The sequence below is a fragment of the Strigops habroptila genome, chromosome 4 (assembly GCF_004027225.2).
Source record: "Strigops habroptila isolate Jane chromosome 4, bStrHab1.2.pri, whole genome shotgun sequence".
In the NCBI taxonomy this organism is placed as follows: Eukaryota; Metazoa; Chordata; class Aves; order Psittaciformes; family Psittacidae; genus Strigops; species Strigops habroptila.
In genome coordinates, this window is record NC_046358.1 from 7677042 (window position 1) to 7701864 (window position 24823).

The window sequence follows — 24823 nt, forward strand, 5'->3', positions numbered from 1 at the left end:
GCTGGTCCCGGTGATTCGCCGCTCCGGGGGCGGCGGGCGCCCGGCTGATGCATATTCATGATGTGATGTCAGAGGGGGAGCACAGCGCGCCGTGACCGCCCGAGAGCGCCATTTCCTGGAGGAGGCGGCGGCGGCGGCGGCGGCTGAGGAGCGGCGGGCGGGCGGGCGGAACCTTGCGGGGGAGCCGCCGAGCGGCTGCGCGCCGGCAGGGGGAGACCGACCGGCGGCGGCGACCGGACCGGACACAGCGACCGGACCGACCGACCCGGCGGGGCCTCTCGCCGCTCGCCCCGGCCGGAGCCGCAGCCAGAAGTTTGAGCGTCCCCGCAGCCTCCCCGGGGAGCCCGTCGGCGGGAGGCGGCGCGGAGCTGCCGGAGCCGCTGTCGCCGTCGCCGCCTGCGCGGGCGGTGGGAGCCCCCCGCGGCGCGCCAGGAGCTGTGGGGAGGATGGTGGAGCGGGAGCGATGGAGCTGAAGCGGAGCATGGCGATCCCGCGGCTCCTTCTGCTGGGACTGTGGGCTGCGGCGCTCCGGGACGTCGCCACCGTGGCAGGTGAGCGGGGCTGACAGCCCGCCGGCGGCGGAGGGCTGGGGGCAGCGCGGAGGGTCGGCGGGGCAGTGCCCCCCGAGACCCCTGGGTTCGGCGGGATGAGCCGCGGGGCCGTGCGGGGAGACCGCTCCCCGCGGCCGGACGGGTTCCCCCGCGGGCAGCCCGCGCCGCGCCGCCTCTACAGGTGCCGGCAGCCCACTGACGGCGAGCACAGCGCCGCGGGACCGGGGACCGGTCTCCGGACAGGGCGGCCTGGAACGCCGCGGCGTCTGCCCGAGGTGGCGGCTGCGGAGCCTCGGGCAGCCACAGGTGGGGGTCGGGTTCGTCCCGTCCTGTTTTCCCCGGCCCGGCGCGGGGGGCTCCGCCGCATGTGTGAATCCAGCGGCTGCTCGGGAGTCGGCGGTGCCCGGCGGGGAGCCCGGGCTGTGCGGGGTACTGCGAGCCTCGCCCGCCCGCCCGCCTGCAAGTACGGAGGAGTGAGTCGCAGCCCAAATAATCCTCCTCGTTGGTTGCGGAGGCATTACTCTGGTATTCGCCCAGAGCGGACCGTCGCCGGGGAAAGCCGGACGCTAGCGCATTCCTGAGTGGCTTTTATTGGCTTTTCGCTCTTGAGCTCCTTTTCCGAAGTTTCATGCCAGAGTCGGCAGGGAGAGGCAGCGTGCGGGAGCCTCCTGCCGCTTCACCGGGAGCTGGGGCTCCGCGGGGAACCTGCCGTGACACCGAGCGGGAGAGGCGGTGGTGCGGGCTGCATCCCCAGATCAGGGTCCTGAGGAACCTGGGGAGCGAAAAGCCTTTCCCTTGGTGTGCATCTCCCTTGGAGAGCATCTTCCTCTCACTCTCCGCTCCCAGAATAACTTCACAAAAGGCATACTTCTGTTCCTAGGAATCTATACTCAGAGATGGCAAGTTTAAAAACCAAATAAACAGATATATCACATATTTGACAACTAGTATGTTTGCTTGCTGTCAGTTCTCTCTAACAACTGCTTGGTAAGAAATTTAATACAATTATTTCCTATCTATACATTTTAACTCCTACAGGTAGGCTTGGAGGAGCCTATTTGCTTGAGCTTATTGCGCTGGCAAGAATGTTATCAGATGAGAAATCGTGAGTGGGAGAGTAGAAGAAGGAATAGGTGGAAATTAAAATCCATATTGGCATTCTATGTGCTTCTTCCTGATACCTGCAGGAAGAGATGCTGCAGCTAGAACTGGATTTTTGTTAAAACCCTGTGAATTTATTAAAAATCCCTGATCTGTATTTGTTCATTTCCGTTGATCTTATATTGTAGAAGGATATATTTGGGCGACGTGGAGAATTACAACTCGGGCTGAACACTTGTACTCTATGTTAATTTCCTACATCATTAATTTGTAAGGGAACTGAAAAGCAAAAAGGGTCTCTAACAACACTTCTTTGTTTAATTTGTGTCTAACTCCTTCAGCAGGGCGGTCTGAGGGGAGCCAAGTAGTTTTCTTTTCCACAAAGACACCTGTAATGAAAGTGTCTGTCAGGTTGTGCGTGTGTTCAGCAGCCTGGCAACATCAGTTTTCTTTAACACAGAGAGAGCTGCTGTGAAGCTTTCATGTTTTATTCCAGTATTGTGAGTGGTGAAAGGGAGGATGCTTTCTGGCACGCACTGGGACCTGTCATTCGTGTTACCAATGCGTTAAGTAATGCGAGGTTAGATCATCCTCACCCAAACTGATTAAATCCTTAACCCAGCAAATGAGCTGTACCAACTAAACTGAAATGATCATCTTACCGGCTTTCCAGTGCTCTCTGTGAATTTGCTAAATTAATAACAGCAGATAGAAAGGCAAAAGACTGAGTTTGGGGAAATCAGCTGTTCATAGATTGGAGGATCTCATTAAGGAAAGGAGTAAGAGCCATCTGCCTGTGTTCTGGGATTGCTCCCGGACCAGTGGGACTCCGCCAGTAGTTACAGAGCACAATGTTATTCCCGGGTACCAGCTTCCAGTGGCAGAGCTGGTCCCACAGTGCTGGTGTCCCTTCCAGCAGTTACAACCATGCTGTGTGTCCCTCTGCCCCATGAGGAGGTGCCTCATGGCTGTGGGAGGGTGATGTTTGGGCAGGAAGGGAAGTGCCACATGAGAAATCTCGGTATTTGATCACTGCTAAGGCTGTAACAGAGTTCGAGAACAACAGGGCTGCTTGCTTTAGCCACGCTCTGGGTTTCACAACTGGTGTTTTTCTGTCGGGCTCTGTAGGCTTAGCGAGGCATCCAGTGAGAAGCTGAGCAGGCAGTGAACTGGGTGAAGTTGTCGTGGACTGTGGTACATTTCCGGGCAAGAGTGATGGAGCCATTTCTTTTTTTCTGAAGGATGTGGAAGCCACTGCCAGGGCATAATATTGAACTTGGCTAGACCTGTTCTGGTCTGTCAGTTCTGTGCCACTGCATAGGAAATAGCCACTCTCCCTAACAAAACTGGCTTTACATTTATTTCCCACTTCCCACCTTCCTGCTTTCCCATGGTCCCCTTTGATCCTCTCGCTCCTCCTTTATATGCCTTTCTTTCTTAAATGCGCTTACATAGTTGGCTTCCGTGTTTTCTCATCGTAATACATTTAAAATATTCACTTCTGCTTGAGGGAAACACTCCCCATCCACCCACACGTGTAGCAGTGCTCCAGGTCAAATTCTGATCGCTTCTGTGTCAGCATCAACCTGAGCAGCTCCACCGACTCTGGCCCTGCTGCTGTGGGGTCTCAGCTCTGTAGCTCTGGGTACAACGTGGCCCTTTGGCTGGGCTGAAGGGTCAGGGAGGCTCGTTGGAGCGCACACCCACATCACGCAACAGAAATATCTGTTCTGTAAAGAGTTCTGCTCCTTGGCGAGGCGTGCTGTGGAGTAGGCTTTGCTTTCATGGGTTTTGCAAATTGCAGAGCTTTCTGTAGCGCAGGGGAACAGTGTACGCTGAATAACGAGACGTAATTGATTCTTTCTCCTATCCCGGCTCTTTGCAAATGCATACAATGGAGCAAGCACAGTAATTTCTGAGCAGCACAGGAACCCCGTAGTTGAAATTCCAGCCTGGGGAAAAGAGGGAGGTGTGGTACCATGTTGAGTGAACACTCTTGGTGCTGCGGGATCACTGACACAGCGAAGTTCCCAGTATTTCTGTCCAGCTCTGCTCTGCAAAAGCTCACCCTGCTGTTACACCAGTCGAAAGAAGCCCCATGTATTCGCTGATCCATCACTTTTCTCCAGTGTGCTTTCAGTGCTTGCCTTTGACTATTGCTTAGCAGACGTAGTATAGCAGTGCTGAGACTAACAGACCTCTCTGCAGCATGTGCTGGTAGAGTATGTAATTCCAGATCACCAACCTAGAGTAATTTGCTGTACTCCAACCCCCCTTCTTCTGGGGGTGGGGCGGAGTAGTATTTTTTTTTTAGGTATGAAATTTACAGGATCTCCAATCAAATTAAAGGTGTCCCAGGGCCAACCCGTGAAACTAAATTGCAGCCTCGAGGGAACGGAAGATCCCGAGATGTTGTGGATCAAGGACGGAGCAGTGGTGCAAAGCGTAGACCAGGTGTACATTCCAGTAGATGAAGAACACTGGATCGGCTTCCTCAGGTACAGCAGATGCAGGGAAGGAAGAATATCGCGGACACTATTGCACAGTTTTCTGCTGTCAGCTATATCTGTGCAACTGCGGTGCCCTCGGCAGGGCTTCGCTCTGCAGTTCAGCACATGGCAAGGGCATAACTGAGTGCAGAACTGGAGCCACTTGAGGGCTGAGATTTTCTGCGCTAGAACCATATTGGTTTCCTGACTGCTGTGGTGACAGGTGCTTTGCTAATGCTTGTGATGCTTGAGACGTGACTTCAAGGTGAAAGGATGTTCTTGCCTTGTTTGTTCATCTTGTTCTGCCGTGCAGCAGGAAGGCTAAGGTCTGACTTACATAAATAGGTTTTCTCTTTCATACTCATTCCGTTCTCTTACTCTCTGTCTTGAGCTCTCAGCCTGCCTAAAGGGTAAGGATTGTTAATTGAAATGAGACTCCCAGGATTACATCCTCTTCCTTTCTCTGGGGAGAAGGGTTTGTTGCCTGAACTGTCCCTGAGTCATTTAGCAGAGACTTTCCTAACACATTTACACTACATGATATCAGTCCTGCCCTGCTCAGAGGCACAAAACTCTCTTCTGCAGAACAGCTCTCTCTGCCTTTATTTAAGCAGAAGAGGGATGTCAGCTAGTTATGGAAATACCAAGTTAAACAAGACCCAAGGTTCTGCTCTGGCTTTTTCTAGGCATAAAGAAAGCTTGTACAAGCAAACATGCCATCACCGTGAGGGCTCACAACTGTGACTGAGAATCACTCTTTCCTGAGCTCCATCTTCATCTCCTGTTAGGTTTCTTGGATTGACATTGCACAGAGTCTCCAATTCCGGCAACTAAAAGTCTCTGTGCTAAAGCTTGTCTGCAAGAAACATTCTGATAGGGAAAAAAATCTGTGCCCGAGAAAACTATTGCTATATTGTGTTTATCTTGAAATGATACCATTTACTTCCCCCCTGTTCTACTAGTTAACTCTCTTTGCTCCCTACAGTCTCTCAGCCTGATCTCCTTTCTCACTTCTTGTTTTCCTCCACTGAGAACTTTTTGCAGCACCAGGGCTAAGTCAGGGCAGTAAATCCAGATGTGTCCGTATCTCTTTCTTCTTTTTCCTTTCTTCTCCTAAAGTGATCATTTCTACCAGCCTGTGTGTGAGACTTTGCTGCAATCGCTGTGATTCAGAACATGCGGCTGGATGGGCAGGACAGCTGATGCCATTTGAAGGTACAGCTCTGAAAATCAGGCTGTAGTGGGACCATTTTGTGCATTTTGGCAAACTCTCTCCCTTTTCTGTCTTCCTTCCTGAGATGTTCTTCCCCTTCCCCAAGGTGAACTGCTAGTGTTAGAAAGGTGGGCATCGGATCTGCTGAGGATCCCTGCATGGCTGCACATCCCGTGGGGGGCAGTCCACTTCTGTACATTGACTGGCACCTCAGGTAGGTGAGACCTTGTTGCTTTGGGACCAAATTCTGCCCTTACTCACCGCACTAGCCTCATGTTGTAACAGCAGTGAGGATACTGCACATTTCCAGTGGTGGAGCAAGGAGCAGAATTTCTCCCCTGAACTGGAGGTCTACGACTTGAATGCAAGTCCCCGTGGCAAGTTCCTCTGCTTGGATGCACCTTCTCAGAAGGGGAGCTGTTGCTGAGCAAGGGAGAACACAGAAGAGTTCATAGGGTGAAGTCCTGTGCTGGAGTAGGCCAGGATAACCCCTTGAAATCATGAATCGAAAGGCCCAAGGAGTTTTGCAATGTGAGGCACTCTTGGGGTAAGAAAAACACTGAGTGCAGCTGAGTCAAGGGGAGCCCTTTTCTGACCCATCTGTTCCTGTATGAGGCTGTCACCAGTCCTGTCACCTCACTGAGGCAAAGCAGTCGGGCTTGTTGGAGGTTTGTGATTTGGAGTTTCCTGCTAGCTCAGACATCGCAGGTCAAGCTGTCGCTCTTGAAGGCTAGCTAGAGTCATGATCCAGGATCCAGATGACCAACCCCTTCTATTGTCAGAGGACACAAATTATGGGGTTTCTGCAAGGATGTTTCAGAGGAAGGCTGTCTGCTCTGCTGAGGATTCCTTCCACCCACTTGCTGCGCGCTTTGTGCTGGCTGGCTGTTGCCCTCCTCTCCAGAGCTGGCTGTGTTTCAGTAGGTTTTGTCCATGCATCTGGTTTGCCGAACACTGAAGGGTCCTTTGGGGCAAAATCATGCTTTATCCACGTAAAATATCGATATGGCTTTTGACTTTTTTCAGCTTGAAATCCGTCGAGCGGACAGATTCTGGGAAGTACTGGTGCCAGGTTGAGAACGGGGGGAAGAAGGAAGAATCACAGCAAGTGTGGCTCATAGTGGAAGGTAAGGAGGAGTAGTAGTGCTGGTTTCCTTTCAGGGCTGACCCACCAATATGCTCTAGGTGGAAGTGGTGAGAGCAGATTGCTCGTGACAGGCTTCTTGGCTCTGAACCTTTGCTGCTAACTGCAGTGAGATCGCTACAGAGCAGGTGTAAGAATAGGAGAGCGGCTTCAAGGAGAGGAGCTGTCAGTTCTTATTCTGGTTTTATTTTGGCACATTAGGAAACAAGATCCTTTCATGCACACATATTTCTTTCCAGCCCCTCAATCCATTGTTGTTTTCATCTCCGAACAATTCATAGAATATGGGATAGTTCAGGTTGAAAGGGATCCATGGGGACCATGTGGTCCAACCTATTTCTCAAAGCAGAGTCACTGCCTGGTTCTGTGTATCAGGCAAGCAGGTCTTTGAGGGCAAGGAAATGTTTTAGCCCAATTCTGAGTTTCAGAAGTACTCTACATCAGTGCTTCATAGCCGTGACTGTTCCATGTGGCACTCTTTCATCCAGTCTTGTCTGATAAAGAATAACTTCTACATGGTTGCCCAAAAGTCACTCAAAGCAGCATGGATTGGTGGCTTCTTACTGTCTCTAGTTTCATTTCCTTTGAGCCGTGATTGTGTTAGTGTCATAGGATGGCTTAATATTTGATGAGGAAGTTAATAGTGCACTTGCAGCAAGAAGTGGCTTTTCGGATGTAATTGGTAACATTTTGGTCCAGAGCTGAATCGACAGTCTTAAAGAGGGGGAGCAGGTAAGGTGCTGTGGGAGGTGGTGTGGTCTGGGTTTTGTACAGCAAAGGACTCATTCACTCACAAAGAGCCCTGCAAACATTCATAGCAGTTCTTACAGGAAGAGGGACTCTTACCTGGTGCAGTTTCAACTGGAGAGCATTGTTTACAGCTTAAAACACTCTCTATTGTGTAGTATTTCCATTTCTATTCCAGTTACCGTGGCCTGCTCCAAAGGTGGCTGCATTTGCACGGTGAGTGCACTAGGAGTGATGGGGTAGCTCAGTGTGCTAAGCCATCTGAAACACCAGAGGAGCCCTGGATAGCACAGGCAGAAAGTGTCAAAGTCACAAAACCCAGCTGTAGCTATGTAAGGGGGAGTGTTGAGAATGAAGGCCAAAGCTTACAGTGGAAGCTAACAAACTGCAACTAATGGCCTTTGTGAGAAAAGCAAGTACAGCAGAAGCTGGTTAAATTTGAAATGAGCATGTAATAATTTGAAATGGGAGTTACTGGGAAAATTAATAAATAACAAGTAGTGATAAGGGTCAGGTTTTTAAAAATATGTCAGCTGTTTGTTAGCATAAGAAAGCACAGGGAATGCAAAAGCCTATCAGTCCCTTCATTGTTATCTGTGTGTGTTTCTTCTCTGGGCGTACCAGCTTTGTCTAGAGGTGGTTGCTGTATTGATAACAACTGTCGACATCTTTGACCGAGAGAGGATGTTTACTCTAGTTGTTTGCAGCCTTTGGTAGGTGCTGGCACCCTGTTTGTGTGCCACAAACAAGTGTGAGCTATCGGTGATCTAATTTAAAGTGAGCTCAAATGGGTTTCGATGCTGTCTAATATCAGCCTTGAGATCCACTTAGGTAGTCTGTATCAGGCAGAATTTGTAGCAATGGTGTTTGAACTGGCTTTGTAATACAGTTAAAATGTTTGATCTTATGAAACACTCCTCAGAATTTACAATATAAACCCAAAATCAGTTTGAAACTGTTTTCTGGTTAAGAAACAAGACTCTGGCCTTCCGAAAACATGATGGCATTTGATGCCCAGAGAGATAATTGAAGAGGCACACTGCAGAGTGTGAACATCTTAAAAACACGGATTATGTTTCTTACAGAGCTTTCCCTCTGAAATTACACCCCTGACCGTGCTCTGTTCCTAGGCTGCTGGCCCTTGTTGTGGCTGCAATCACACTTGTATGGACACATCCCCCTCAGTTAACACCATCTATAACCTGAGCTGTAGGAACAAAACCAGCCTTGTAGGTTGGATGCTGGCTTGGAACAGAGAATATATAAGCTCATTTCCTTGCTTTGCCATTGATGTCCTGTTGGCTGCTTCATGCCCCTATGGGGCATCTGTGAAGAGGGGTGCAGGCACTCACCTCTTGTGCCAGGAACTGGAGGGCTGAATGAGTCGTGGACAGTGAGGTATCCAGGTAACATACATACGGGCACAGTGCAAGTTCCTGAGCTGGATGAGTCAGCTGCACTCCCTAAACCAGGAGAGTTCTTAATTGTGGTCTTGTCTGATCTGGTTAGCTGCTCCCAGAGTGAGAAAACCTGCCGAGCTGGGCAGGATCCTCCCAAAAGACTACCTTGGGTGCTGTGGTAAAGGGACAGGAGGCAGGGATCCTGCTCACAAGAAGAAGAAACAATGGTATTTTCTCTTCTAATCTTCCTTGAGAAGAAGGGCAAAGCACGTGGAGATGTCACAGCTGGTATCTGGGAAGTTTATTCACTTTTATTGTTTATGTATGACTGCAATAAAAAAAATGAAGAAAACATGTAAGCATAAATGAGCAGTAAATCATGATGATGGATTTACCTGTCCTGGGCATTAGCCTTTGTACAGATAGGCACCAGCATTCCCAAAGTGACCTATTTTTAGACCTGTTGTATTTTGTTCATTTGCTTGCCACTCCAAAAAGAGAGGCAAGGAGGTGAGGAAGGCACAAAGAAAGTGCCACCTGAAAGACACAAGCAGCGACTGGACGGTCAGTGAAAGACTGAGGACACCACTTCAGCTGCAGTCTAAGTGTTGGGTATAAAAGCAAACCCGGTGTTTCTCCAGGCCTTCAGCTCTTCTACCAGCCACCAGAAGCACATGCTGGCTGTCCTGTAGGGTCAGCACTGGTGCTGATGGCTGGTCAATTTTGTCTTACTGGTTTGGAGCACCGAAACCACAAGAATTTTGGCATTGCCTGTAAGAGGAACCACATGTCTTGATGTGTTGAGTTACGCTCAGCTATTGCCACTTGGAGATGACCTGAGGCAATTAGCTCTGCAGCTGTATTTTGTTCCCTATGGGCCTGATAGAAGGCTGGTTGTACCAAGCAGGAATCTTTCCACAGTTGGGAACAGATAGTTATCAAAAGAGCTGTGTGCATGGGTAGCCTTCAGTTCTGAAACAAATTACCCCTAACTCCAAGGCAGCCTGGTTCTTGTGGTGTTGGAGAGTACTGGAAGGTGGCTCCAGTCAATTAAGCTGTGGAGAGAGCATTGTAAATGATCCCAGTCTAGCATCAGGGCAGATTCTTTCCTCGTTCATTGGTTTGTTACAGCCACTAGTTCAACACAGTCACAAGCTTCAGTTTTTAATGCGTGTCAAGAAGTATCTTGCAGCTGGATTAGGTATCTTTTAAAGTGGTGTTTGCCACCACTGAAGTTATTGACTGTTGCCTCTTTAAACTTCAATCTCTCCAACTGACAAATTGAGCAAATATTGCCATTAAAAGCTACTTCATCGAGGAGTCTTGAGGGAGACTGAGTGGAAACGGTTTTTCAAAGGCATTTTGGGAAGCAAGCACTCTTGTCTCTGACTTCTTCTAGCGGGAGTATGTAGATGTTTCTGCCCTGAGGTGCTCCAGCGTATCTGACCCCTGGTTCTTGTGAAGGGTAAGCCCTTCACAAGAGGGAGCCAGATTAGGCATAGGGGCGGGGCCGATGGGTGTCCAGTATTGGGCACTGGTATCAATGGAAATAAACAGGAGGCAGGAATCTTTCTAGTTATTATCATTTGTCTGTTGCTTTTCTAGGTGTGCCCTACTTTACCGTGGAACCCGAGGATGTGTCCGTGTCCCCTAATGCCCCATTTCATATGGCCTGTGCTGCTGTTGGTCCCCCTGAACCAGTGACAATTGTCTGGTGGATGGGAGACTCTAGAGTGGGGCTTCCAGACATCTCCCCCTCCATCTTAAATGTGTCAGGTAAGGCTGATACCAATCCAGGGGATCACTTTGAGCATCAGAAGAAGCAGAGAGCTCTCTTCTGATCATGCCTAGTGATACCGGGTAGCCGCCTAGTGTGAGAGTGGTCTTTGACTGTACATTGAGGGTTGAGAGATCATGATCATCACATACAAAGCCAGATCATCTCGAGAGGTAATCGTTGCTTTGTGTATTTTCTGCTGGCTTGAGGAACACAGCCTCTTACAGAGCTTGGGTGGGACTGGTAATGTGGTAAGGATGCTACTGGATGTATGCATTCATTGGGTGCCTCTTTTGTTCCACCTCATGGAGGGTGTTCATGGTTATATTAAGTGACTCTGTTGGTGACATTTAGCTTGAAAGTCTGCAGTCATTCACATGTAACATCATGATTCTGTGCACAGCCATGTCACACGCATTGCTTTCCTCTTCTCCCCCTCTCTGTTCTTGCATGCTTGCTGGAAGCTCTTATCGTTAAAACCTGACTGCCTCGTGTAGTTGTTTGACCCTTTTAGAGTAGTTGTATTGGTGCTGAAGTGGGCTGGTTGATGTCCTCAGAGACCAAGATTGGCCCAACAGAAGGCACTAGGTGCATGGTGGTAAACCTGCCCTCCCCAGCAGTGCCAGCTGAAGAACTTGGGAGCCAGTACGTATCCATGCCTCTTTTCAGCCCACTTTCAGGGAAGGGCAGTGTATCTCTACCACGACCTCACTGCAGCTATTCTTGTAGCTGCCTCCTACAGGTAACTTTGGTTAGTTGTCGAACAGCTTTGTGTTACTTCTTCTCTTTGCTCTATTTTATTGTTCTCAGCAGCTCTGAGCCAAAGTTGAGTTAACTATTCAGAAAAAAAGGTTTTATGACTAAGAGTCATCTCTGGGGCCTCTTCATCAGTGTTAATACAGTTACACCCAGGGGGAGTTTCTTTCTCTACGTGTTTGGCCATTCTTTGAGCTATCCAGTCCCATTCAACTTTCCCTTAGAACTTAATTTATATGCAAATCAAAACCTGATTTTGTGATTTGCAGTGGGTTTATAATCTGCTCCCTCTCTTACGTAGCCACTTGATGCAGTTACAAGTTGGAAATGAAAACTGCTCCCTTATGATATAATCTGCCTGTTGAAATGGGAACTGGAAAGACTGATAGTCGAGAGGGAAAAGACAATAAAAAAATAAGTAAGTCTCCCTTCTTCCACTGAACTCATTCCATGGTGCCTCACAAGACTACTGTCATTGTGGGGCAGTAGCATGGAGGCCTGAAGAAGGGCATCTGCTCCTAGTGATTCTCCAGATAAATTGCTATTATATATATATTCATCATCAGTGCCTTTCTTTGCCCCTTTCAGTGTTCTTTGAGATATTCCTTGGGCAGATCTCGTCTTTGCAATGTCTTTGCAAAAACATGTAGCAGAACACAAGCTGCGTGGTCAGATTGCCAAAGCATGTCAAAAAAGATGATAAGAAAACAAGAATTGCTAGCTAAAGAAAGTATCAAATTCTGTAGAAAATAACAATAAAGTACTGGCTAGAAAGCAAACATTTAGAAGGTTCAGCAAGCAGTTGGTTTGGTTTAAAGGATTGTTGTGTTTGGAAAATAGAGCTGGCAATGGTGCTAGAGAGCAAGGAGATCCTGGTTTGTGGTGTGTTTCGTGTTTTCCTCAGGGCAGGGCTGTGTTTGGTTCTGTCTTTGGGTCCTGCCTACCATGTCAGTTGCTACTCTGCTCTGCTGCCTGGCCTTCTGCCTGCTGGCAGCATTTTCCTCTGGTTCACTGGAGTGAGTGGAAGAAGCTAAAATGCTTTGCTCTTTCCTTTCATAGCAGTCCCTCCTCTCTTCCACTACACCTTCTTTGCAAATCTCAGGCTTGGGAGTTGAATGAAAGGGCAAAGACAGACACTGTGCGAGCTGCTCCATGCAGCTCTGAAATCTTTTTCCTTCCTAAACTGTATGTTCATAGTGTACTCAACATTTCTCAGATACCCCTATAAGGCAACAGAGGGCCAAGTCAAGTGAAAACATGCTGGACACACTTCTCCAGGCAGCTTTGTAGATCTGTCTCAATTCTGATTATCAATACCTATCTGAGTCTCGGATCAGCCAGACATCAGTATGAAGTTAGGTTCAGGCCCTGTAGGATGGATGGATGCTCACAGAAGAGGAGTGTAATCCTCACTTGTATAATATCACCCCTGGAAAGTGCCCCAGTGCTCATGCAGTAGCATTTTACTTCCACTTCCTTTGCACGTCTTCAGAAGTCTGATGCAAGGTGAGGGACAGGTGGGCATTAGCTTGAAATCTGCAGCATCTAGCTGGAGGTTTGCTTTATAGCTCAGTTAGAGGATGGTTGTTGCTCAGGTGTCAGGCTGAGGTCCAGAGCATTGGTTGTTGTATAAGCTCATAGTTCAGCACGATCCTTGCTCCAAAGCAGCTCAGTAGGATGTGGGAAGTGGACATCTACCAACTGAGCTGCTGTTCTGCCAGATTCACCCTTCTTTTTCAGCACTTTCTGAAACTCCCAGGGAAGCTTTTCTGCATTCCACACTCACTCCATTAAAAATGTGTTTAGCACATTAATTGCATCGAATTCCACGTGCCTTTGATTGGCACCCAGCTCAGCCCGCCAATTGCTCGTGCAGCTTGAGCTGGATGTCACACATAATTGAAATTCTGCTGAAGGTTGAAGCTGGATTATATAGCTGTTTGTGTTTCCTTTTCTTGGCTGATCTCCAGGTATTAATCAAAGCACAGTTTTCTCCTGCGAAGCTCACAACGTTAAGGGATTGTCTTCGTCTCGGACAGCCACTGTTCAAATTAAAGGTGAGAGAGTACAAGAGAATGGGCAAGGGACTCGGGTTTGCTCTCTGGGGAGGGAAAGTAGGGCTCCTAATGCAAAGGGATGTCTCAGAGCTGCCAGCAACCAGCACCAGTTGGAGCTCTCAGCAGTCGAAAGAGCGCTTTGTGCTCTAACAGCAGTTCCCACTTGCTGTGTGGGGCCGTGTCCCAGGCTGTTGAAAATCAGATTCAGGAGTGGAAATATGATGTCAAATAACAGTTTTTCCTTGAAAAGGGGCGAGTTGGAGCAGTCGAATTGTTTGTGAGAGATTCAGCTAGATATAAATCTGTAGCTGGGGAAATCTTTCCTTCCTGGAGATAGATAGGTCTTGTTAGAGCTAAAGAGGCCGCTGCTTTTGCTTGCTTCAATTGGCATCACATTTTATGCTGAAAAAAGAGAAGGAAGGTGATCACTGGTGGATGGTAAAGTCTGCTCATCCACACGGGTTTTATGGATTTGATTTTTTTAAATTCTTTGCTCTTTAAAAACTCATTCGGAACAAATAATTCCTAGCCTTTGCATGACCAGTTGCCATTTGGAAGTCCCTAAGTTGATGTCATGATTCCTCTGTTCCTCCGGGTGACTGAAACGGGGATGATCAGAGCAATCAGCTCTTCCCCTCCTCTTCATGTTGAGATGCTTCTGCATTTGAATTTTTAGTCATACTTTAATGCACATTAAATGACATGATTATCAGTTCCAGGAGAGGCATGTCACAAAAATCATTTGCTCCAAGTAGCTTATTGCTCAGTGTGAGTAAGAGCAAGCATTTATGTCTGTATCAGAACTCACAGTTGTATTAGCTAATATTCATTAAAGGATACCTTCAAATCCAGCTGTAGATCTAGCGTTCGTACAGTGTATTTTTCTTCAGGACATTGTGGTTACTGCTGTGCCAAGAATGCAGTCTGCTGGACTAGTAAGATTTATAACTTAATTTAAAAATGTTTGGAGTTGTTGCCTTAAAGGCTCGTCTACGCAGGGGAATTAGTTATTGTAGAATATATCTTCTACGGATATTTTTATCCTGAGATAGAACGTAGTTCACAAAGCTATTATGCTTTAAAAAATCTCATCAAGCCGTAATTTGAAATAACATTTAGCATAATCAAGCTGCTTTTTTTTTAATGTTAACACAGATGATTTAAATTTTTTTTAATCTATGAATACAATGATGGGGTAAAGGCCTCGAATTCTTGCATTTGCAGCAATTATGTTTAGCCAGAAGTGTTCCATGAAGGCCAATTATCAGCTAATGAATCCACACAACCTATTTGGGAGGGACATTTCACCATCACACACTTGTGTGTTCACACACATGCTTTTAGGGCTAAGGAAGAGCAAGCTTAAGTGATTTGGCAAATGTTGCCCCAGTATGTGGCATGTTCTAGAGATAAAAAGTGGATCTTAAATAGCAAGTCCAGTGCTGTAGCTGTAAAAGTTCTCATGGTAATACCTCAAAGATATGTCTGAAAGAGGAGTTATACACTTGGGGAAGTGATGAGGCTCTTCGAAAGAGCAAAAGTTTTGAAGATCTCCAGGGGTTTTACAGCCCCTGTTAAAATTAAAGCCAAGCTCTTAACAAGGACATCAGCAGAAATAGGAGCAGGCCCAGATAATGTTTGTTTAGTCTTTGTTTCTATGAACATGTAGGCTTCAATGAAATCACTCCCAAGAGTAGTAGGCCATACATGCACGAACCTCTCTTACACAGATCCATCTGTTAATGAGGACTCTTAAGTCTTTCTACAATTTATTAAACCATTTGTTTCTACTGTGTTTCCAGAGGCAAATATTTTTGCTAGGACATTTACAAACTGTCAACGTTTCTTCCTATTTGCTGCTGTTGTTCATTATCTATTCTCTGTAGTGCCCACAATGTGCTGGGTATACTCCAAGCAGAAAATTACTGTTATTGTAGCCCACAGTCCCTAGCCGTGTACAAAGCCCCATTGTTCCAGCCACTCTACAAGCATAGAGGAAGTTAACTCTCATTATGTTACACTCAAGGTCCTGTTTTCAGACTGGCTTTGCTCTGTCTGCTTCATCTGTGTGGCTAAGCCTCTGAGGGTCGTATCCTGTGTTTCAGAGCAGAAAAGGAAACAACCACCCACAGGTTTTTTCCCAATGGCTGATGGGGAAATGCAATTTGTAGAAGGGAGAGATGCAGCTTTAGGGAAAGGTTCTAGCAAGCCAATCCTCTTCAGTGGCTATCTCCATTGCAGAGTGGGTGTGTTGGCAGTTCATTATTTATTCTCACTGATGGTATAGCCTATATGCCCCTTTGGCTTGCCATTCAGTGTTGAAAAATTACATGCTCTTAAGCCCAAAAGTTACAAGTGTGTTTACAAAAGACTTGAATTAAGAGCAGTGTTTCAATGATATCCAAGTAACCAGTGAAAGCAAGCTTCTCGTCCCCCATAAAAGCTTACAACCCTGACTACCCAACATCAAAAGGGAAAGAAACCAAGACACAGAAAAGTCTTCAGTTAACTCACAAAGACCTTTTACTGAAAGGCAAAGGGCTCATTTGCCCATCTTCCATCCCAGACCCTTGGTCTGCTGCCCCACCTCCCACCCACAAACACTGTTCTTATCTAGGTGGTAGCCCCCTGCCTTGGGTCCTGGTAACTAGTTAACCAGACAACAAAGGCTTTATAGGGTTAATCTGTGGCACCATCTATTCCCTGCCCCATACTCTCCTCTAGGCCCTATGTAGAGATTTAGGAGGGAGACTTTGGTCTATGCATTTCTTCTGCAAGGTGGCCCTGTGGAGAGGCTGAAGGCGGTATTGTGGTTGTCCTCAGTGCAGTGAGAGACAAAGGTGCTCTCTGGCAGAGTAGAAGTTGCAGCTGGAGGAATCATGGTTTGCAGTTACTTTTCCACTGCTGCTTTCCACTGCATACTGCTCAGGAGAGGTGGAAAATGCAGTCAGTCACAGACCTTGTCCTCAGGACCACTGGGTTTTTGAAAGAGTACTCTTGAGGGTACAGTTTGTAGAGGTGCTGCAGGAAAAGTATTGCAGCAGCAGCGAAGGATTGTGTAAAATGAGCACAAGGTCAGGGGAGAAGTGTTCATGAATCTGGTAATTTTTCAGGAGTGAGGTGCCTAAATGAGAACAGAGACTTGGGAGTGAAGAAGAGATAGTGAGGGTTATATTGGGAAGAATAGGAAGTAACTATGCCGGAGAGGGACTCTTCATCAGGGACTGTAGCGATAGGACAAGGGGCAATGGGTTTAAACCTAAACAGGGGAAGTTCAGGTTAGATACAAGGAAGAAGTTCTTTACAGTGAGGGTGGAGAGCCACTGGAACAGGATGCCCAAAGAAGTGGTGAATGCTCCATGCCTGTCAGTGTTCAAGGCCAGGTTGGACAGAGCCTTGGACGACATGGTTTAGTGTGAGGTGTCCCTGCCCATGGCAGGGGGTCGGAACTAGATGATCTTAAGGTCCTTTCCAACCCTAACCATTCTATGATTCCATGTGGAATTACAGTGGGAGGAAAAGAGAAGGCAAAGGGAAGCACTGAGGATCCTAAAAGGAAGCCAAAGCGCTCAGGTTAATGTGACAATATACTGGATGCCCCTGCAGTGATGGAGGTGTCTAGTCAGAGCGAGGGCAGGGGAACAGTGCTCTGGTGCTACTCTGTGGTGGTAGAAAGCACAAACAACCCACTGAACGGCCAGTTTGGGAATCCTGGTTTTGTTCCTGGCTCTGCCCTTAATTTGTAGCATGGTATGAGCTGTGTAACAGGCACGCCCTTTGCCTCGAATCTCCCCTCTATAAAACTGAGTGATTTCTGAAGCCTGAAGGAGGCTTTCAGTCCAGGCTCCATCCCAGGGTGTTTCAGGAAGAGTTTGTAATGGTTTTGGAGTGAGAACCAGGGGAGGGATTTTAAAGCCCTGATTTGGTTCACAATGTAGGTCCACAGGCAATTGTGTGCACAGGGCTGGGTCATTCATTGCAATGGAGGGGGCAGGGAAGAGGGCTGAGTAGCGAAGGTGTAAACAGCACACACTGGCATTGCTATCAAAGAGGTCAACCGCTGCCCGTATGTAACAAGCAAGATACATACTATCAAAGAATGGATGCCAATAGCTTGTTCAATGTTAAAATAATAGTTTCATTCACAACAGCCAGGGGCACTCTCCAAAGATGTGATATTGTTCCATTTCAGTTAGTGATTTCATTGCGTAATTTCCAGCCTCAAGCCTCTGCCATTTCCATGTGAATACCTGCTCAGTTCTGTGTATACTGAAAGGTCTCTTTGTTTCCTTTCTAGCCATGCCTCTCCAGCCTCTCAATGTAACTGTAAGCCAAGTCACCAGCAGCAATGCCAGTGTGGTCTGGGTGCCAGGATTTGATGGCCGTGCACCCCTCCATTCTTGCACTCTTCAGGTATGGCCCCTCTGGATTTTCCCCTGCCCTGCATGAAGAATGAGACTCCCATGAGCCACAACATTGCTTGGGCCATCTTTTGCTTTCCTAACTAGTTTGTAGTAGTGTTTGATTTCTTATTCCACAGCTTTAAAACATGGAAACTTAACAGGATGCAACTCGGGGCATATACAGGTGACAAAAAACAGGGCATGAAGTTTTGAGCATGAAGTGTCCAGATGAGAATTTGAGACTGGCCCCATTCTCCCTCCCAGCACATCAGTTATCACCTAATTTGCTCCATGGCAGCTACTCCACGTATTACACTGGTCTGTGACTCCCATGCCAGCCCAGCCCTGTGCTTTGTGGTGCCAGGGGAAAAGCTGGGATCCACAAATACAAGTGAGCCTAAGGGATGAGGAGCTTGCAAAATGTGGTACAGGAAAGGTGGGAATGATGGAGGGGAAGACTGATTGCGCTTTTTCATACAAGGTCAGGCCTGTTTGCATGTTTCAGTGTAATTTTAAGCCCTACCTCTAAACCTTGATTGGTTTTCCCTTGTCAAAGACCAATTCTGCCCAGAAAATCAAGGGTGATCCTTTAGCTCTACCAGGTGCTGAGAAATCAACATCTTTGGAAAATTGGACTGCTTTTTTAGGTTCCTGGGGGAAAATGGTACCTGTCCAACTTCAGGCAGAGTTAGTTTCTAGTATTGTACACTTAAAACAGCTGGTTATTGAGTGTCAAAAAGACATGGTGATTCCTGAAGCAGGCTGTGTAAACCCAGCCAGGCACATTCCCCATGAATTTATCTGCCAGGTGTCAGTATTGGGCCCCAGTGTTTTCCCTACCCGATTACAGCAGCAACATGAGCTGGAATGGAATTTCTATGGGGTGTTGCCAACTACATAGAGGAGGATTATAAACACAAGGTACGCTGGAAGCAGCCTAGGTAATTTACTCGCAATCCTCTTTTTATTTGGCAAAGAAACCAGAGATTTCATGCTCTGATGTTTATTCCTTAAGTAAAAGAAACCATTATCTTGTCTTAATTCACTGGCAGAAATAATGCCTGAATATAGCTGGCCCCAGTCTCTGGATTTTGTTGCTGCTTCTGTTCTTGTTTGCAGTTGAAAATGGTGTTCTTCCTCCCTTTTACAATGCGGGTTATCTCCAGTTGGAACAGCCTATTCTCTCTGGCTTGCATGCAGCAATGCTAATCACCCTGGGGTTTGAGTTCCCCCTCTCAGTTTTGGCAGGGGCAGGGATGGGGGGGATGGGACATGTGGAAAAGAGGTTGGATCAGAGCAGCTCAGTTTCTGTCCACTCAGCAGTCTCTCACCCCTTTTCTAAGCCTTTTCTGTTCTGTTTGGGGAGGATGAAGTTCCTGCGCCTGGCTGTGGGAGCAGGGTAACTTCGCAGTAACCCTCCGTGCTTCCTCTGTATCCCACAATGAGAGGGTTTGAGAGAGACATTGACCCACATTTCCATGTGAAAATGATCATGCTCCTGGATCCCCACGATCGCACTTTTGCTCGCAGCCTTCCAGAAAGAGAAGGGTTATTGAAACTTGGCTGTGGTTTTCTGGCACTCAGGAACTGCAGAGGGTGCCCCAAGAACACCCTGTTCAGACAGGCAGATTGCTTCTGGGGACAGGGTAGGGAATCACCATGTTTACTGACTGTTAAACACAAGCCCTGTTCCAGGGCATGAGGGGGACAGATGTAAGAGCACCGACTCTTCAGACTGTTGAACGGAAACACACATCATCAAGCTGACAGGGTTTTACACAAAAGTCTGCTTGTTTTTTCCCTGCTTTGGATGACACTGATAATGACAACAATATGCTTTTCTGTTAAGGAAACTTGAGATCCTTCCTTTCTCTAGCCAAATAAATCAGTGGGCCATAAGTGTGCATGAGAGTGAGCAGAAGGGCAGGGAGAAAGGCTGCTGTATAAAGCGTATAAAGTCCGTGTGAGTGTTTCACTTGTCAGTACACCTTGCTTTTAATCCCAGCTTTGCTATTTCATATGCACTTGAGAAGAACGATAGGCTGAGCCTGGCAGCTATGCAGTGATTTCTGCTATTGTCAGTACAAAAGCAGGAACATTGAACCTGTCTGTGCATTGAAAGCACATGGTGATATCAGATTTAAATTAACATTCATGTTGCTTACAAGTTCCGATTGGGGCAGGGGGGAAGAGAGAAGGGTTGCAGAAGTTTCTTTCCAGTTTAATTTGAAACAGTTCAGTTCAACTAAGCCACCAGTGTCTACCATGTCTTTAATCCACTAGAAAACTGGAAGCTTCTGAAAAAGGGGTTGAGGAAAAGGTGACACTTGGCAACAGCGAGGTTGATCTACCGATTTTCATTGCCCAGATTTAGACAAGTCTCAGAAGCCAACCATAGCACTCAAAGCAACAAGCACATTTAGTCTTCTTTAAGGGAAATAATAGTCAACTGTAGAATTTGTAACATAGGTAAGGAAATGTTTTAAAACATGGAACCAAATTTTCAACTGGTGAAATATTGTTGTCCAGAGTTAGGAGAGTGATGTCACTGAGACCAAATAAAGGCATGGCTCATGATTCTTAGTTTGACAACTCCCTTTTCCATTATTTAAACATCACTCGTACCATATCTATTCTTACACATTCCTAAACTAAACATGAAGTGGATTCTTATACCTGTGGACCTGTTAGTCATATGGCTTATGGTAACAGTCTTCTCTGTTTCACTCTTGGCACAGGTAGCTGAGTCACCAGATGGCCAGGAGGTCTCCACTGAAGTCACCCCAGTGCCACCCTTTGCGTATGGCATGCAAGGCCTGAAGCATTCCACCAACTACAGTGTTCGTGTGCAGTGCAGCAATGAGATGGGCAGCTCCCCTTTCACCGACAGGGTTTACTTCCAGACCCTGGAGCTTGGTAAGCAAATAGCAGACAAGAACAGGAAGGTAGGTCTGAATCTGAAAAAGAGACAATAGAATCATAGAATGGTTTGGGTTGGAAAGGACCATAAGATCATCTAGTTCCAACCCCCTGCCATGGGCAGGGATGCCTGACCCCAGACCATGTTGCCCAAGGCTCTGTCCAATCTGGCCTTGAACACTGCCAGGGATGGAGCATTTACCACTTCTCTGGGCAACCTCTTCCCATGCCTCACCACCCTCACAGTAAAGAACTCCTTCCTTATATCTAACCTGAACTTCCCCTGTTTAAGTTTAAACCCATTCCTCCTTGTCCTATTGCTGCAGACCCTGATGAATGATAAAATCCATTGGTCTCCTCCTTGCTAATTCAGAAATGCAGGAAACATTATACAATCATACTATCATAGTGGTTGTCCACTCTAAGGGTCTTATAACACCTAACATAAAACAGTAATATGCAGTCAAATGTGGTTAACAGCAATGATGCATGATCATGGGGCTTCTGCATGCTGGGCATATACTACATTAGCTCTGAGGTTCTTGGGGTTTTGGAAAGAAATCAGATGCTGACCAACCTTATCTTCTCCTCTTGAAGCAAGCACAGTGCTGGTGGCTTGCAGAAGTTCTCTCTCCTCACACTCTCTCTTCCAGCTGATCTCAGGAAAGAGGGTGAAACTGTCCTTTCAGCCATTTTCAGTGTGGATAGTGACTGTGTTCTGTCCTCTGCTTTCAGCTCCAAGCAGCACCCCACAAAATATCCATGTTATTCAAAGAGATCCTGGTCTGATTTTGGAGTGGGAAGGTGTGGCTCCAGATGTGCTCAAAGAAAATGTCCTGGGATACAGGCTAGAGTGGATTCAGGATAATGTAACTCAGGTAACAGATTGAGAGGAGAGCTGAGCCATTGGGCACACAGTTGGAGAATGTTCACATTTTCTACGCATTAGGGTCCCTCATCGCTTATCCATACCAGGGAACTAGATTGCTGGCATTCCTTTTGTGTAAATGGATCTATTCTGATTTGCAAGAACTCCTCAGTATCTGGCCTCAACATTCAGGCCCATTTCTCCCTTCCTGGCATATTCAGAATTCCTTCACTTGTTCATCTGCAGACAGACCAGTTTTCTGCTGTTCCTTGTACAAGGATAACATAGAGAAAATTTGGTTTGCCTCTGCCTCTTCCTAGTGCTGTCCCAAAGGCAGCTGAGACAGTGCAGGATGTGGGCTTTCTCTGTCCTGTGACTGGGACTTGGCTTTCCAAATCCTAGCAGCAAAGGTGTATTTAGCAAGTGAATGAGTTGTACTGTAAATCACAGGAAGAAGGTTGTGGATTCTTTTATTTCATTTACAGTATGTAGGGAGTTAAAAGGATCCTGTCAGGGTGGAAGGCCTTTCATTTGTTCTTCAGCATTGATCTTTCCCAGGTATCTACCTGCCTTTGAAGTTCACAGCATTTCTTATGGTTTCTCGCTTCTTAATATGTATTTAGCCAGTGTTTATTAATGATGAACAAGCCTATAATAATAGACAGCCAGAGGGGAAAAGAGACTTATTTCTTTTCTGCATGGCCCATTTCATACTAGGTCAGCATCACTGACTATGACAATATTTTGAGTTGCCATTGAATTTACATTGTGTTTGTGGTGGGAGCCAAATCTTCAGGGGTTTACTGCAAATTATGTGTACAAGGAAAATCCACATGTTGGCCTTGCCATCCTAAGTGAAAAGTGGCCATGAAATTAAGAAACCATATGGGATTTGGTCAACAAGTTAAAACAGACAGACTCTTCCCTTGGATTAAAACTGTCATGTGTTTTGCTGTATGTTAGCGCATCTTTGTGTTTAAACCACAAGAAGGAGTTGTATCTTTTAATAGCAGAAAAAAATCCCACATTTCTATAGCAACTTTCATGGAAGGACCTCCAAGGAGAAAATCATTAAACCTCATATCTTCCAGACACCCTGGGAAACTGGGAAAAATTAGCAATTTTTTTGAAGAGGAACCCAAGATGACATCCCATGGCAAAACTGAGATTAGGACCCAGGTGTCACAACTCCCACCCCTTGTTATAGCACCAATGAAGTACACAGTAATGATTTCATTTGGTTTTAAAGGTGACATTTCGGACTAGATTCCTTTTAAGACAGCTTACAGTTTGTTACCGTTTGCTCTCAGGGCGAGATGATTGTACAGGATACAAAAGCTAATCTCACAACATGGAACCCTCTCAAAGACCTGATCATCAGGGTGTGTGTGCTGAACACTGCAGGATGCGGGCCCTGGAGTGACCTCTTCTTGCTTGAAGCCCAAGAGGTCATGGGTGAGTGTCCATTGCCTTCCCTTCACTTTGGGGAAGAAAAGCAGAAATGCTGGGGCTGCTGTTTTTCTCTGACTCTTCTCTTTTCAGTGCTTACAGCTGACTGAGCCACGTGCCTTTATACAAGAACAGACTTCATCGAGCAGAGTAGAAATGAAATAATATTTAAAGAGCTGGTACAAACAAAACAGCTTCTGGCCTCTACTGTGTCTTCTTTAACAGGATTTGCTGTGCTTAGTGCAGAACAGGGCAAGGGGAGACACAACAGAAAAGGTGCAGAGGAAGGTCTGAAATCCTTCATTTAGGCTTAAGCCACACACATTTATAAAAGTAAATGTTACAAAAACTCTAACGTAGTTTCTCTGGTTTAATTTGAAGCCATTCCTGACTGGCTTCAGTTGAGCCTGATTTAAACCATGGCCACATGGGGTTTTGTAATGTTTTTACTGAATGTGTTAATATTAAACCAGTTTAGCTCTCTCCATGGAAAAGCTGAGCTACTGGTAGAAGAGAGAGATAATGGTACAGAAGCTGACCATGCAATCTGGACCAGGTGAAAGGGTTTGTTGGGAGCAAAGAACATGCATGCAGGGAGTGCATTCCTAGTGATAAAGGGCAGTTAGGCTCACCTGTGTTGGTTTGCTTGCTGCTTGGATTGCACAGGAAATGGGAGTCAGGCTATGGAGAAGGGCAGGATGTTCTATGGGAAGATGGGTAGAAGGGAGAGAAGAATGCTGCTTGTGAAGGAAACTGTAAAACGACTAAGAGGAAGACGTTCCATATAAAAGTACGGATTGGTGATAAGTCAGTGAGGTGCCAACATGCAAAAATCCTACAGTCTCTTGATGTTTTGTTCCCAGCACCAGTGGCAGGATGAGCAGCAATCTCCCATCTCTGATGCTGACCCACCGGCCGCTGCTTTCTTCCCATTCCACATGTCTTTTGAGGAGTCACATGGACGTTGATCCCTCCATGCTTCGGGATGGTAGTGGAAACACTGAGTGGGCTTCTGAGGCCAGCAGAATGGCCTCAGACATGGGGAATAGGGACAGAGTAACAGGAGAGAACTGTAGTCTTATTTGCAGTAGTGCATCTAATCCTAGTTTTAACGTGCACGTTACTCAGGCCCTTTGGCAACCCGGTTCCTGTGATGAACTCGGCACTGATGGCTATGTGTAAGCACATAGTCACTGTGGGATCAAAGCCCTCACATTATTTAAAGTAGAATGAAGGGTGCAGAGATCCAGAGCTGATTCTACGAGAGGTTGGGTATTGGCTCCATCAACATTTTTTCTCCTGCTTTTTGCTCAGTTATTTTCTGTGGCACCCAAATACAGAGAAAAGTACCTGAAAGGACTAGAATATCCCTTTGGAAACTGGCCAGCATTGGCTAGAAGCCCCAGGGAATATATACGGTTTGCATTTTACAGGGAGCTGGAATGGGATAATCCTGAAAGTTCAATATGTTTTCTTGTTTTTATATACAAACCACTTCAAAGAAAGTAGCATAAGGAGTGGTGCTTGTTTTGGCCAAATGCTGAAAGTGCGCATGTATTTCTTCACAAGCATAACAGGCTGGAAATAAAAGTTCACTGTGGAAACACTGACAGGCGTTAAACATCAGAGCTGCAGAAAGACTGCAGTTTTGTTTCAGGCCTGGTAGAAAATATAAGTTGCTTCCTTTCCTAAAATAGCAAACTGGCACTGGTTGTTTTATGTGAGAAATGCCAGGGGTGGTTTCTGACCGGCTCCCAGTGCGGCAGTAAGGATGACTAAGCTTGTATAAACTTTAAATCATATTTCTCATCACAGCAAAGCTAGTCAGAGCACCACCCAGCTTATGCAGAGATCTTGTGCACCATTAACAAAGATGACTTTAATATTTTCAGAAACATTCTCAGTAGAAACATCTCTCATTGCAGAAAGGAACAGAACGGTCTAATAGA

General features: G+C 46.6%; 1 protein-coding gene across 2 annotated transcripts in view; it reads left to right on the top strand.

The window, feature by feature from the left end:
- Nucleotides 1–199: 199 nt before the first annotated feature.
- TYRO3 (TYRO3 protein tyrosine kinase) overlaps nucleotides 200–24823 on the top strand; it is a 42023-nt gene continuing 17399 nt past the window's right edge. The window contains exons 1-9 of one of the 2 annotated variants that reach the window (XM_030483464.1): nucleotides 200–551; nucleotides 3967–4150; nucleotides 6381–6481; nucleotides 10251–10421; nucleotides 13149–13235; nucleotides 17533–17648; nucleotides 20377–20554; nucleotides 21293–21435; nucleotides 22736–22880. In XM_030483464.1, coding sequence (XP_030339324.1) covers nucleotides 464–551; nucleotides 3967–4150; nucleotides 6381–6481; nucleotides 10251–10421; nucleotides 13149–13235; nucleotides 17533–17648; nucleotides 20377–20554; nucleotides 21293–21435; nucleotides 22736–22880 — 1213 coding nt within the window. In that variant the 5' untranslated portion in view covers nucleotides 200–463. The remainder of the gene's footprint in view (nucleotides 552–3966; nucleotides 4151–6380; nucleotides 6482–10250; nucleotides 10422–13148; nucleotides 13236–17532; nucleotides 17649–20376; nucleotides 20555–21292; nucleotides 21436–22735; nucleotides 22881–24823) is intronic. The other variant, XM_032919885.1, reaches the window with a different exon arrangement.